This window comes from Vombatus ursinus, unplaced genomic scaffold (genome assembly GCF_900497805.2).
Source record: "Vombatus ursinus unplaced genomic scaffold, bare-nosed wombat genome assembly UNPS02014816.1, whole genome shotgun sequence".
Taxonomy (NCBI): Eukaryota; Metazoa; Chordata; class Mammalia; order Diprotodontia; family Vombatidae; genus Vombatus; species Vombatus ursinus.
The window spans coordinates 27,167,539-27,182,550 of NW_020954594.1; the positions used below are offsets into that span (position 1 = coordinate 27,167,539).

Below are 15,012 nucleotides of genomic sequence, written 5' to 3' on the forward strand. Positions count from 1 at the left end.
TATATCCCTGATCAAATTCTCCACTTAGGTTTGAGGTGAGAAAATCAAATGGATCTCCACATGGTTAAAAGAACTGATATCTTTCATAGGTATTTTCAGTAATAGGTATGCCAGTCTCACCTGCATACCAATTTCATCTTATTCTGTATTTTAAAGTCAGTTTTTATATGAAATACAGCTGTAGCAGAGCAGTAACTGACCATCACTGTTCTCCTGAAATCTACCTACCTTTAAAAATCCCATGGCATCTCTTTATAGGCATTGATATTTTGGGAAATGTTTCCTACTAAGGCTATACATTGCCTTCTTTTAACCGGGGTTCCACCTTCTCCACTATACATGCCCTAGGACTTGTGCACCTCGGGTGAAAGATTGAGTGATGCAAGACAAGCCATCATCCCTGACATACTCTTGTTACAAGCTCAATTGACAAAAAGCCGAAAAATTCAAAAAATAGAACATCCGTGTTTTTACTGCAAAGAATATTTCTTTTTGTCAAGAGAGTTAATTTGTACACAAATAGCTATTTCTGAATACAATGCAATGTTGCTGCCATGCAAAATGACCATTGGTTTCCCATGACAATTGTTGTTCAACTAATTATATGAGTTAGACAAATATATTTACACATATTGTATTACAACATCCAAGGTACAGTTGATTGCAGTAATGATACCAACTGGAAATTCTTTTCGAGGCTTTTTATACTAATTAAACAAACCAACAAAGTAAGGCCACCCACAAGTTATTCCTTGTTAGTAGTTTGATTTTTTTTTTAAAATAATATACACAGGTGTATAAAATGTAAATTCAAAATGAACTTCAGTCCCTTCCACAATGATGATTGTTATTTTCTATAAAATGAAGTGCATACTAAGAATTTGAAAGAGGGGGTAGGAATCCACTTGGGATAATATCATTGAAATGCTCTCTGCCTGTTCTAGAAAAAGAATCCATTTGGTTTAATGTAAATACACATGCATGCACACACACACACACACACACACACACACACACACATACACACACAATCCCTGCTCTGAAAAAAATCAAAGGCAAAACCTAGGCTTATCCTTTTATCCCTTGGGGGGTTGAAAGTTTACATATTTAATCCTAGTTTGTTGTCTAGGTGTTTGACAGACAGTTTATTGGCAAGGAGTACAGTAATGTTTATTCACATTATTGCCCTGGCTTCAGTTCCTTTTAAGCCCAGCTTAAATATAAAGAAACGAATGTACAAGCCTAAAAAAATTAAAAAGAAAAAAAAACAAATAAAACCCTCCAGTATGATTTGAAAGTCTTAGAACTATTGACCTTTTAATATCATTATGAAAGTATCTACATTAGCTAAAATAAGAAGAAAAAAGCTTTCACCAAAGGATATTTTCTTCACTTTTTGAAACTTGAAAAAGTAATTGGCAGCAGAGCATAGAAACTATTTTGAGTTTTCATTTAATTTGTAACTCAGTAATGTCTGAGTCAATGAAGATCTACATCTGAAAAATGGACACTACCCACTCAGAAAAGGAAAGCTAATGCTGAATTTCTTCATGTAAATAAAGAAGGCTAGATTGATTTCCTCACTTGCTCCTGAACCTACCATCACACAATATACACAAGGACAGAGGGAAATCAGACATTTGGCCTAATGTTAGCATAATTCTTAAAGACAAAAACAAAAAAAAAAAACAAACCCAACAACAACAACAACCACCACAGATTTCCAAAAATTCAAGGCTAAAGAAAACAGGTTTGAAATAGATCAAGGAGATCTGAATTTGCCTCCACAGGATATATTCAGTCCCTGAATGAAATGTCCAGAAATTATGAAACACTTCCTACTCAGATCTGGACCCAGGATATTCATTAAAATCCATGTACTTGAATGGACAGTTCTCTAAAGAATGGTTTTTTTAAAATAAAGTTTTTAAAAAGATCATCTTACTGGTCCATAAATACAATCTCTTCTAAGGAATTTGCAAATATCACAGGTCAGTTTAATTTCATGTCTTTGTATTTCCACTATCTAGTACAAATGCAAGAGAGAGAGAGAGAGAGAGAGAGAGAGAGAGAGAGAGAGAGAGAGAGAGAGAGAGAGAGAGAGAGATCACTTTTTAAATACTTGGCACTTGGTAAATATTGGGAATACAAATGACAGCAAGCCAGTCAGTCCCAATTCTCAAGGAGCTTACATTCTCAAGGAATTACAATACATGAAGGAGGGGGGAAGCATCCATGTAATATAAGTTAGGAGAAAGAGGAGGAGTCCACAGAGAGGGATGTCAGGCATGAGTGATGTGAAACACAGCCAGGGTCATTCCTAAAATCATGGTTCCCAAAGAGGAATCATCAATGAGGAGAAAAGAGCCCCAGCAATTTTGGACTAACTCTCTCCTTCAAGAGTTAGTTCATATTCAGGGATTTTAAACTCATTTTTTTATTCACCAAAAGATAATTTGGAAAGCAAAAATACCATGAGGAAAATCATATAACATATTCTGAAGTCAACTTGTTGGTTGATAGATTGATCATGTCTTTTGAGTTATTCATGTCAATGCTTCAATTTGTTAATACAAATAATTGAAGGGACAACAGAAAAAGGAAACCCTTTTATTCATTTCTTGACCTGGGGTCTGTGAACCTGTTTTGTTTTGTTTTTTTTAAATTTTGATAACTGCATTTTAATATAATTGTTTTCTTTTGTAATTGCATAGATGTCATGTTATGTCATGTCTTGTCATGTTATGCAACACTGTGAGAAAAAGTCCATAGGACCCACCAGACTGTAAATGTACATGACACACAAAAAAGTTTAATTCCCCTTATTTTGGCTTTAAAATTTTTCAAATTAAATTTTATTCTTTCAATGGACAAAAGTCTATTTTCTCTTCCTCCCTCCTCCCTCCCTCTTTTGGGAAAAAAAAAAAAAAACCTTTTTAACAAATATATGTAGTCAAGCAAAACAAATTCCCACTTTGGCCAAATCCAAAAAAAATATGTCTGCAACTTGTTTCCATCACTTCTCTGTCAGCAGTTGCATTATTATATTTCATCATGCGTCCTCTGGAATCACAGTTGGTCATTACATGGATCAGAGTTCTTAAGTCTTTTGAAGTTGTTTGCCATTATAATGTTGTTACGGCATAAAATGTTTTCCTGATTTTGCTCACTTTACTCTGCATCAATTCATACATATCTTCTAGATTTCTCTGAAACTATTCCTTCATCATTTAAACTTTTCTTTTTCAGTGACATACCTATAAATACATGTTACACAAATTAGTATTGTGACCTCAGTTTCACATTATACTTGCTAGTCAGTCTCATGCATTATAAAGAATAATTTACCATGAGGGCAGGGACTATCTCATTTTCATATTCTATCCATAATGCCATAGCATAAAATTGAAATGAATTGTTTCAGACTAAAATGGGAGCTTCCTTCCCTAATTTCCTTTGCTTACCAGTGATTCTGTTTCAGGAAAAACTGAGTGGTCAACAATTCTGTATTTGTTCAAAAACTAGTGAAAATATAATACTTACATTTATGTAGTATCTAAGTGTCAGGCACTGTGTGAGGGAATGGAACAGTAAAGACAAAAATGAAAGAATTCCTAACACCAAAGAGATTTCACATTATACTGGGAGAATATACATGTATACAAATATGTAAGTAAAAGCTATATAAAAATACACAAAGTGATTTATTTGCTATTGACAAAAGGGAAGAATTCATTAAGATCATGAATTCAATTAACATCATTAAGATCATGAATTCAAATAAAACTTCTTGTAGAAGTGACACTTGAGCTGAGTGTAGCTTAGGATCCCAAGGGGCAAAGATGGGGGAGAGACCCTATACTAAGGCATAGACGTAGGAGATGGAACTTTATTTATGAAAATAGCAAGTAGAGCAGTTTTCTAGAAAGGAACGGTTTTGGTGCTATACAACCTGGAAGATACTTAGATTTCTAGGCATTTGAAGGGTGGGAGTCACATGCTACGCAAAATGAAAAGGAAAGAAGAAGGAAGGATAAGAGAGGGATCATGGTTTTAAGGCTGGGAGGGATTTCAAAGACCATCTAGTACAGCAGCTCTCATTTTATAGGTCAGGAAACAATGTCCCAGGGAAGTAACAGGACTACCCCAATGTACATGCATAGTATTAATGAGGTCAGAGTTGGGAGAGGGGTTCAGGTGTGAAAGAATTCACTTAGACCTTCTCTGTAGCCATTAGTGATGAGTTCAGGGTGGACTCCAAGAATGTTGGGGGTGCTACCTAAAATGATGAGGGATAGACATGTGAGTCCTAGTGTCCTAAAAGAATACACTTAGACAATCTCCAAGTTAAAGAAAGGCATTTATTGGGGTGACGCACCCAAGCAGGCCTGCTCCCCATGAGGCAGAGCCCCAATAGACTCTACTCCACATGGCAGGCAGAGCATAGGCCACAGGCCCTGATCCCCTAAGGGAGCAGAAATGGCAAAGGCAGTCACCTAGGTCAAAGGTACGGTTTAAATACAATTCTGTGGAATATGGGGAAGGGGATAAGAGAATGGGACGAGCAAGCATGGCTCCAAAATGCCTGGGATATCAGGTAGTCAGGAGGTGATAAGCAAAGAGAACAGGAAAGGGGAGGGGAAGAGTTGTTCTGGAATTGAGGGTGCTTTGTGAAAGCACTCAGGTAAGTCCACAGTTGGGGCTTCAATGCAGAGTCTTCTTTGATTACTTTTCTGGCTGGTCACATTCTGCATCTTATCTCCTATCTCACATCCTGGTTGCTCCATCTTCCTCAAGTGCTGTTTTCTACCTCATCATTATGTGAGGCAGAATTTTTCCCTGGGTCCTTTCACTCTAGATTCAGTATTCTTTCCATTGGAGCATACTGTCTCCCCAAGGGATAAATAAAAAAAAGAATTGGAGGGTGAGCACATAGAAGAGGAGGCATGGATGGACACCTCCAAATCTGCCATCAGGAAATCTGCCACAAGGTGCAATGGAAAGATCATTATATTTGGATTCAGAGGACCTATGTTTAAATCATCTTTCTGCCACTTATTAGCTGTGTGACATTGGCCACCTCATCTTTTTAGGCCTCAGTTTCCTCATCTGTAAAATGAGGGGGTTATACTAGATGACCTCTTGGTCCTTTCCAGTTCTTAATCATAGAACCTATGTAGTATTAGAGGAGACAAGGTGGTTGGGAAGAAGTCCTGAAAAGAAAGAAACATGAAAGATATTTTGGACCCTGCTCCTGGAGCTTCCAACTCTCCTGCTGCTCTGCCTGCTCTCTCAAATAAAGGGAGGCCCTTCTGAAAAGCCCTGGGGATGTTTGAAATGGAAGTATGGGTCTTAAAGGGCCAACAGCAGCTTCCTTCAGCAGGTCTCAATTCTCCTGGCATCTCTAGCATCCCTGGCATCCCTGGCTGCTGCTGCTGCTGCTGCTTTCCTTTCTTATGAGAGGAAAGCAAGCAGGTGAATCTGGAGTGATGTGTTCTCATTAGTTGGGCCTGTAGGTGTGTGTTTCTTTGCTGCACAAGTGCTGAGGTTTAACACTAAGATGAGAGAAGTAGCTGATTCCAGGGGACTATTGCATTTGCCTATTAAAGATTTCCGAGTGTACCTTACACGCCCAGGCCCTGAACAACTGTCATTTTGATGCACTGGGGAAGATTGTCTGTTAAGAGTGGTGCACTAAACCCCCAGACAATCTCCATAGACAATAGAGGCAAGCAGTTTGTACAATCTACTCTTCTGCAAAGAACCCCTGAGTCCTTCTGGGCAAAGTAACCCCATGTCAGGAGGTAAAGAAATAATATATCAGTTGTGGCTTTGTACAATTTTCAGGTAGACCAAACAATTGTTTAAAGTACATGCCAGAAGGAACTCTGTCAAATATAGATTCTTGAAAGCCTGTAGGGCAACACACATGAATTGCAAAGATATAACATATTTACTCCTGTGGGTTGTTACAGTTACGATATTAGTCTATGTCTTCTGTTAAATCATGTATAGAGCTGTTTTATGGGACCACTGTTCCAAGGACTGGTTTAAGTTAGGGCCCGGTTTGGAGAGGGGGAAATGGATGGTAGGCAGTTTTATGAGAATGTGAATCAAATCCAAACTTTGGGATTCAATGGAATGGAATTATTTACGAAAATGAATTAGCTTTGGCTCTTTGATCCCGATTTAGTTCACATGAGCAGCTTAAGTTTGCCAACAATAAAAAAGAGAGGTGAAATAGATTTCAGTTTTTAGTGGACAGTTTCCTGCAATTTGACATAGACAGTTACAAACCAAAGTATCCTCAAGGTGACCCCCTTTGGTCAGTTTGAGGGGGATGGTAGAAGTTTAGTACATGATTATCCACCTTATCTAAATAACTTTGTAAGGAAAACACACATTTCAGAAGCTGCTTTCTGTATGATAGTTCTTAGGCATGTTTGTTTAGTTCTGGCTGTGCTGAGAAACAGTTAAGAAGTTAAAAAAAAATTAAATGCATATCACTTGCCAGGTTCACTGTGAACATTTATTTTCTTTCTCAATGTCAAAAATGTAAATACTGAAAGACTGCTGGTAGAAAGAAAAATCCCCGTGGTGTATACAGTTCAACTGATCAATGATATGTAATCTGATTTTAGTCAATTATACCATGTGGTATGGATGCCCTCCAACCACATTTTGATGACAGTCCGTATTTTAATTTTCTGTGGTACTTAATGGTAGCTGGCTGTCATTATAGATGTACTATTTTGTCAATACTGAGTCAAGAAACAATTAAGCTCCATGAAAACACTCTGACTGTAATCTGTTCCACTGTATTAGACAAGGAGACAAACAAACATTTCTCTCTCTCTCTCTCTCTCTCTCTCTCTCTCTCTCTCACACACACACACACACACACACACACACACACACACACACAAATTAGACAGAGAAAAAGGTAGATAAGGGAAAATGAAAACAGTTTACTCACTTTACTTACCTCAACTCTTAATGGAATGTGAGAAAAGATGATATGACTATGGCAATGAGAGAAAAGGAGATATTTCAATCAATTAGGATACTTGGATAGTGCGAATATATCCTCAATTTCACTAGTTTTGAATCCGTCTTGGACAGCAGCAGCTTATTTCCTACATAGGCCAGAAAGTTTCCCCAAAACAACCTCCTTACTCTCCCTCCCAGTTGTTTCATTTTATCTACTGTGATAATGGTGATGCTGGCTGACACATGCTCAAGGGTTATGGTGGAGTTAGAATGAATGATTCTTTGCAAAAGAATCTGAAGATCTTTAGATGAAAGGGAGGAAACTATCAGTGCCAAGACAGGTAGGAACACTGGACATTTTATTTTGGGAAATGTGTTCACAAATGGAAAAAATTGCATATCCCTGAAATATCTCTCAGTATTATAAGCATTTTATAGCTCCTCTCAATCAACATATCAAACAATATTGCTGCCAACTCTCCTGCAACTATCAAAGGGGAAAAGCTAGGAGAAATAGATTCCAGAAGAATCATCCCTTCATATTAGCCTCTGACATCCCCCTTGACCCTACATACATACCATGAGCATGTCTTGCTAGATTAGTGTTCCTCTCCTTTCAGTTGCCCCATGCTTTGTACAGTGCAGGTGATTTTAAGCAGTGAAATAAACATTCCTGTCTGTAGCCATGAGAAAGGAAGGAGAAGCAAAGGGCATGGGCATCAACTGTATAGAGCCTGTATACTAATAATCATGAGCTAGCTTGGCACTGTATAATCTTGTAAGACTCTACCTGGTGTTTTACCTATGAAAGGATATCATTTCCCCTAATAAGGAAATTTGAAAGCTAAGGTGTGAATGATATTGATTGTCCAGCCTACTTAATTGGCATTGTGGTTACTTTTAAAAACAGCAAAACCGAGGCAGCTAGTTGGAACAGTGGATAGAGCACCAGTCCTGAAATCAGGAGGACCTGAGTTCAAGTCCAGCCTCAGACCAAACACTTGACACTTACTAGCTGTGTGACTCTGGGCAAGTCACTTAACCCCAATTGCCGCCCCCAAAAGAAATTAAAAAAACCCAGCAAAACCTTAGCAATAAGGATGAGTTGATTATTTAAAAGAGTGATGCAGTAGTGCAATAATGTAAAGGACAGCAGGATTTGAAGACAACAGAATCCTGATCAATGAATGCAATGAACAATCTTGCCTCCAGAGGACTAACAGTGAAAAATTCCGGCTTTCCTTCACTTCCTAAGTGGTGAACTGTAGGTTTAGAGTGAGGCCTATGTTGTCAGACATCAACAAGGGGCTGGTTTGGCTTACTACCTATATTTCTCTATAACAAGGGAGGGTTAGGGCAAGGGGATATCTCATAGAGAAAGGACAACTACATATACATATACATATATATATATTTAAAGAATCAGTGAAACATGGCTAATACAGAAATGTGTCTTGCATGACTTCATGTGTAGAATGGCTATCATAATATGTGCCTCCCCCAATGGGTGGGGGAGGGGCTGGAGGGAGGGAGAGAATTTAGAACATAAAAAAGTTAAATTTTTTTAAAGAATCAGTGAAACAATTTTTTAAGATAGGTAGTGATCAAATGAGAAATATAGCTTCTAGTACCAAACTGGTATTATGTTACTGATCAAATTAACATCATATGCATTAAGCTTTTTATTACAAATTGTTTTTTCTTTTGACTTCTTAAAGGTGGCCAACCAGGTTGTTCAAGCTCTTCTCACTCAAAAGGTAAGGCCCTTTCTAGCTGTGTGCATTTGAATGTGCCTTATATTAGTGACTTGCAATTCAGTTTGTCAAACAGGCCATTTTGATGGATAGATATAATATTTTCCAATCGATTCACTCAGATTACTCCAGTGATTGTTTCAGATGGCATATGAAGTTCCATTCGTGAACCTGCAGAGTTGGAAGGTTTAACATCTTGGTAAAGTGGCAGAAAGTTTTGTGGAAATTAAAGATTTACATCTACTCAGATCAAAAGAAAGTTCATCATTATCATTGTCTAACTTATGTTAAATAAAGTGGTAGTCTCCAGTTCCTGCCAAAAGAATGTATGCTTCCCAGAAATCAAGGAAGTTTCATTATTATTTTGCTCATTGATAATTTCAACAGAAGCCTCAAATTGAGCTTTAAAGAACTGTTTTTTTCGTCCCTGCCATCCTTCCTCTTGTCCTGCCCTGAACATTTTGAGAGCTATTAGCTTTAGAACAATTTAAGATCATGATTACTGAACCTTGCTAGGGAAGTATGAGTGGCCATGCCCAAGTTAGAGCCCATTTGGAAATGTATCCTTAACATTTCCTGTCTCTTTGAAATAAAATTCCAGGAGCTTCAGTTTTGTTTTGTTTTTTCTTTTTTTTTTTATTTTGTCTATAACATCTTTCTGAAATAGAATTCCTCTGAGAGAAAAAGAATGTGGCCCTCCATATGTCATGAATGGTATGGAAAAGAGTGTGGGTGGGTAATAATATATTCAATCATACCCTTTTGATCTACATTTTAAAAATGTATATTGTTATAGTTTGACTGAACAAGTCAGTGGCTGTTTCTCAATTACAGATACTTGGATAGATTATATTTATATTTTATAACATAAAGCCACATGTGATGACATGTTTCTTAGAATTTCTCAAATAGTACTTTTGTCAAAATTTTGCTTCTACAACTAATCGAAAAGTTTTATTTCAATAGTACAAATAAATTTGAGAGTACTTAGGAGAGTAACTTCTTTGAGATGATCTGTTATCGCCACTGTTTTCTCCCTCCTACTCAAAACTATCTGCGCCTTTTAATTTGCAACCCAATTTGGGATTCTATGCTTAACTGTAAGAAAACTTCTCATTCCTGATGCTTTTAATGTCACCCCAGGACAGAGATAGGTAGGCAGTCTAGTACAATAAAAAGGAAAGGGGGGCACCCTTCAGGTCAGCCACAAAAAAGGAGCTACACAAATCCAAGTATTAACTAGTAAACAGGCAAGTCTACTCCTATACAATTAAGCAGGAAAACATGCTGCTGTGAGATAACATACCTCAGGGATATTGTGAAGCATGAAGAGAAGCTGAGCACCTTCAGCAGAATAATATTCTGTGGAACCATTGCCTTCTGGATTTCAACTGAGACTGTAAAATTGTCAATAAAAAAGGTCTAAAATTTCTTTTTAATTACGTGCATAATAAAATGGACCCCAAACATATCTGAATGAAACAAGATCCATAGAGGGCCTTCTGTGGCATAAACCAAAAGAGAAAAATAATTTGAATAATTTATCCAAGTTGCAAAAATCTTTGAGGTGAAATTCTAGTTTTGATTGTAGTTTTAGAGCAAATGTTATGACATGTACGTAGATTCACTAATGACTAACTTTTCTCTGTACCTCCTTCACCCAATAAAATACATCTCATGAATCTAGCTCACTAAGTATTTTATAGAAAAAAAATCTTTTTTTTTCCAATAAAGATTTGGAAAAAATGAAATTTTCCAGAAACCTTTTAGTTTTTCTTTGATTTTGAAAATCATTCATTCAATATACAGACATCATAAGCTTGATTCTCTTCACCATCCTGGCTGTGATCTTTTGAGTAGTTGTTTTCCTCTTAACAATATTCCTGAAGCAATGGGGCTTTTCCTGAAGTTCAGAAGTATATTTGAATTCCATACAATATAAGCCAACTTAAAAATGGTATCTTTAAATCAGGATATATAATACCCATTCCATATCAGTTAGACTTCTTTCTAGTCGATATGTTCTTCATACTACAGAATTTAAAATTGGATGACTATGGTAATCAACACAGGGACATCAGGTATTGTAGAAAGGGAAGACAATGGGAAAACAAAGAGAAGGAGACTGAGAAGAAGGTTAGAGGGGGAAAGTGTATATCACCATCCTTCCTACCTTTTTTTTTTTTTGCAATAACTTTATGGAAATCAGTCCTGTTAGAAAGAAGGCAAGACTGAATCACATTCCTATGTTAAGGGCATTAATATAAGTATTAAGTACATAGATAATGCTCACATTAGTCTGATTGATATAATTGTGTTTGTTCAAATGTTTGGGTATAAAATTCATGTTCAAATTCATACCCTGACCCAGATTTTTTTTTTATTTACTTACTTATATATTCTACCTCATTCCACTAGGTGATTTAAAAATGTTAATAATGAATAGATAATAATATAGCAACCTGTAGGTAACATCTTTTTAAACAACAACAACAAAAATTACAACAACCAGAACAGGACTCTGACCCCTGGTACCTCTCAATATAACGTAATATCTTAAAATATTAGGCCAGCTTTCGCTAATCCTCCTGATAATTTGATATCAGATCACTTGGCTAGCAATCCACCATCTTGAATTTTATTCACTTCAGCTTGAAGCATTAGTGTTTAATTGTCAATGTTTCAAGTCATGTTTTCCAGAATCATGTAGACATTATAAGTAGCAGCAAGTACAATAGTATCTTCAGTCTCCATCACGCAGGTAGATGTTTTGGTATTACATTTTGTGTGCTCTTTGGGGAAAATATGGCTTTTGGTCTTATTAGATATAGTGTTAATTACACTAGTGGATTATATGCATAGTTCATAGGAAATAGTTTTCATTCCTATGGGTAGTTGATGTTTTCCTACCTTCAGATCTTGCTGTGAAGGTTGTCTTGGCTCTGACGGTCATGCAGTGGAAAGAACATAAGGTTTTGGATGTCAGAGGACCTAAGCACAAATCCTGGCTATTCCACTTACTACCTATTTGACTTGGGGAAGTTGCTTAACCTCTCTGGGCCTCAGTTCCCTATTTTATACTGAAGGAGTTAGACTCAATCATGTCAATCATTGTCACTTCACAAGGGGTGGCCTCCTTTTTACAAAAGTGACTGTTGTCATATCATATGATCATATATTAAAAGATGGAAGGGACTTTTGAAGTTATCATATCTAGTACCCTCTCTTTCCAATTGAGGAAACTGAAACCCAGAGAACTTAAGTAACTTGCCCAGTGTCACCAAGGTAGTAAGTGACAGACCTAAAATTTGAGTCTATATCGTATCTCTCTTCATATCCAGCACTCTTCATTGCACAGAATTCTCAGAATATAGTTTTATAGAAAGAATTCTTGCCCTGAGTCTCCTGCTGTCCTGATTGGTGGTTGCCTTATTTACCCACTTCATCCTTGAATCCACTCATATTTCAGTTAACTATCTCCTCACAAACAGCCATGCTTCCTGGACCAGAAACCTATTCCCCATATTCTTCTTCCCTCTCTACTTGCCTATTCTGGAATCATAATCAAATCAATTCTGTCATTGCTCCTAGAAATGATATCGCAATCTACTCTGCTCTATTCAACAGCTATAACTTTCTATACCAAAACATTATTGGCTAGTCACTACTCTTCTTTATGTATTGTCTCCCCCTCTTGGAAGGTAAACCCCCTGAAGACAGGGTCTGTCTTTGGTTTTATATTTATATCTTCCCTGCTAAACACAGGGCTCAGCAATTAATAAGCCTTAATACATGATTTTCCATTCATTCATTATGATAGAGATTATACTCATACTTTTGCCTGTGAAAAAAATCATCACCACACCATTCCAGACAAATAAGAATAAAACCTGGCAATAAAGCTTACAAAAAATAATGTTGCATACAATCTGTCACTCAATGTCAGTTAAGTTTTCCTTATTACATACTCAAATCACTCCTGCTGCAGCTTACATCACTGTTCTCTTATTCTAACTTAAAAGAAACAGAGAAGAATTGGTCACCATTCTCTTCAAAGCAAATATAGTAGCATCCAAAGAAAAAAAATGCTGGTATGTCCAGTCTGTTACTCTTTATTCTCTAGTTATAATCCATTCTGATTAGAAGTATTAATAATTGCTAACATTTATATAGTACTTTAAGTTTACAAAGCACTTTACCTACGTTATTCATTTGATCCTCATAGCAATCATGTGAGGTAAGAAGAGGGACTGGACCTATGATTTCATAGGGATAAGGAACTCTTTTTCATTTTTTTATTTTTAATATATGGAATAAAACAAGCATTTCTATAACATAATACTATAAAAAAGATGATTGCACATGAAACTGCAAATCTACTATGCACAACTTTCCATTCCTTTCAAATATACAACAAATTATCATGGGAATTTCTTTTTTCTTTTTTTCCCCTCCCCCCAAAAAAATAAATTACCATTTTTTTTTACTGAATTAGAAAATAAAATAAAAATTCATTTGAAAAAACAAAAAGGCAAGAATATCAAGGAAATAATGAAAAAATGTAAAGGAAGGAGGGCTAGCAGTACCAGATCTTAGACTATAAGGCAGTAATCATCAGAACTATCTGGGATAAGGAACTCTTGGAAGAGGGGATCCTCTCTCTCAGTGCAGATCAGTACCTTCTCTGCAACTCATGGTGCTCATAGAGAATTAACTGAGAGATTAAGTATTTTGTCCAAGGTCACACAAATAGTAAGGTAGGTGCTATTATCCCCATTTTACAGAAAAGAATAATAATAGCACTTGCCTTACTGTCTGGTTGATCTTGGACAAAGCATTTCCTCTTTTAATCAATTCTCTAAGATCACCATAGGTTAATTTCATTAACCCAGAAGTAAAGGGCTTTGCCCTACATCACACAACTTGTGTCTGAGGCAGGATTCAGTATCTCTTCCACCCAGACCTTGCTGATTATTAAGACTAATACCCTTTCCACTATTCCACACTACCTACCATCAACCATAGCACAGATGAAAAGAATGAACAAAAAAACAAACAGAAAACAAAAACAAAAAACAAAAAAGACCTGGGACAAGGAAACAATACTTTTATTCCTATAAAAGCTTTTTTTTTTTTAATGGCTCTCACTTGCTTACCAGTTATACAAAGTGCAGTGGAAGAATTCTAGAACCTTTCTTTCCCCTACTATACAACTTATTGAATGGATATGCTCATAAGCTAATGGTCAGGGTTCCCAGTGTCGATATTTTTTTCCCAATTAATGCACTTCTACCATAGTCTAAATAATAGTAATGGTCATTTAAATTCTGACACTTATAGAGAACTATCTTCTAAAGCACATTGATTTTTGTTTCTATTTGAGAAACATACTAAAGTTGCTCTTCATGGTTTTGCTGCTGAAATCATTGATACTAATATTTGCAATTCACCTCCCCTTGCTAAAATTGGCCAATTAACATATTTGTATTGGTTTCTTCACCTGAAAATGAAAATTATCATATTTTTCTCTTCTTGCAGGAACTATTCATGTTTACTTAACTCACAGTCAATTATTATTAATTACTTAATTAGGGTAATGAAAACAATTAGCATGCTGGAGCACAGAGTGTTATATACCTACTAAAAACAATCAATCTAAATAAGTCATGCAGGGCTTATAACCAGGCAGTGGTTGATTTTTGAAGTCAAGCAGATGCAGGATTTTAATTGGTTCCCTAATTGTCCTCACCAAATTGTCTTGGGCCCACAGGGAGGGTTTTTGGTTTTCCTTTCCTCCTGATCATCTGCATGTTTGTCCCACTTTGGGTCTACCAGCTATGAATTTCAAATCTGCCTTTGTTAGAGTCAATAAGCTGGAATATATCCTGTGCATACTCTTTCCTCATTTAGCTAAATGATGAGTTAGCTGTACAATGCATCAGGATTTGTTCCTGTTTCTTTGCTCCTTTAAATGAAATGCATTGTGAGTTGAATGATGTTGAAAGTTGCTGAAGCAGAGAGTAAATCTCTATGCTCCTACGAAGGTGGCTGGAGCGCCCACCCAGTAGACTCATCCACAGAACACCTGCAACCTGTTCTAAGGGCCCTCCCCCTCTACTTAGACCCCTTTTCTTCTAAAGTCTCTAATTCTTTTGCTGAGATTAGCATACTTTCAAGGGTGTCAGGACAAAGAACTATACTACCTGACTTTAAATAATACTAAGTTGAGCAATCAATCTCTTTATATCACGGCATTCGGGTCTTGAAA

General features: G+C 36.6%; 1 protein-coding gene across 4 annotated transcripts in view; it reads left to right on the top strand.

The window, feature by feature from the left end:
* The window catches only part of NCKAP5 (NCK associated protein 5), an 859,247-nt gene that overhangs the window by 756,217 nt on the left and 88,018 nt on the right, over positions 1–15,012 (top strand). For all 4 annotated transcript variants that reach the window (XM_027835634.1, XM_027835633.1, XM_027835635.1 and 1 more), the window contains one exon: positions 8,709–8,747. In XM_027835634.1, the coding sequence (XP_027691435.1) occupies positions 8,709–8,747 (39 nt within the window). The remainder of the gene's footprint in view (positions 1–8,708; positions 8,748–15,012) is intronic.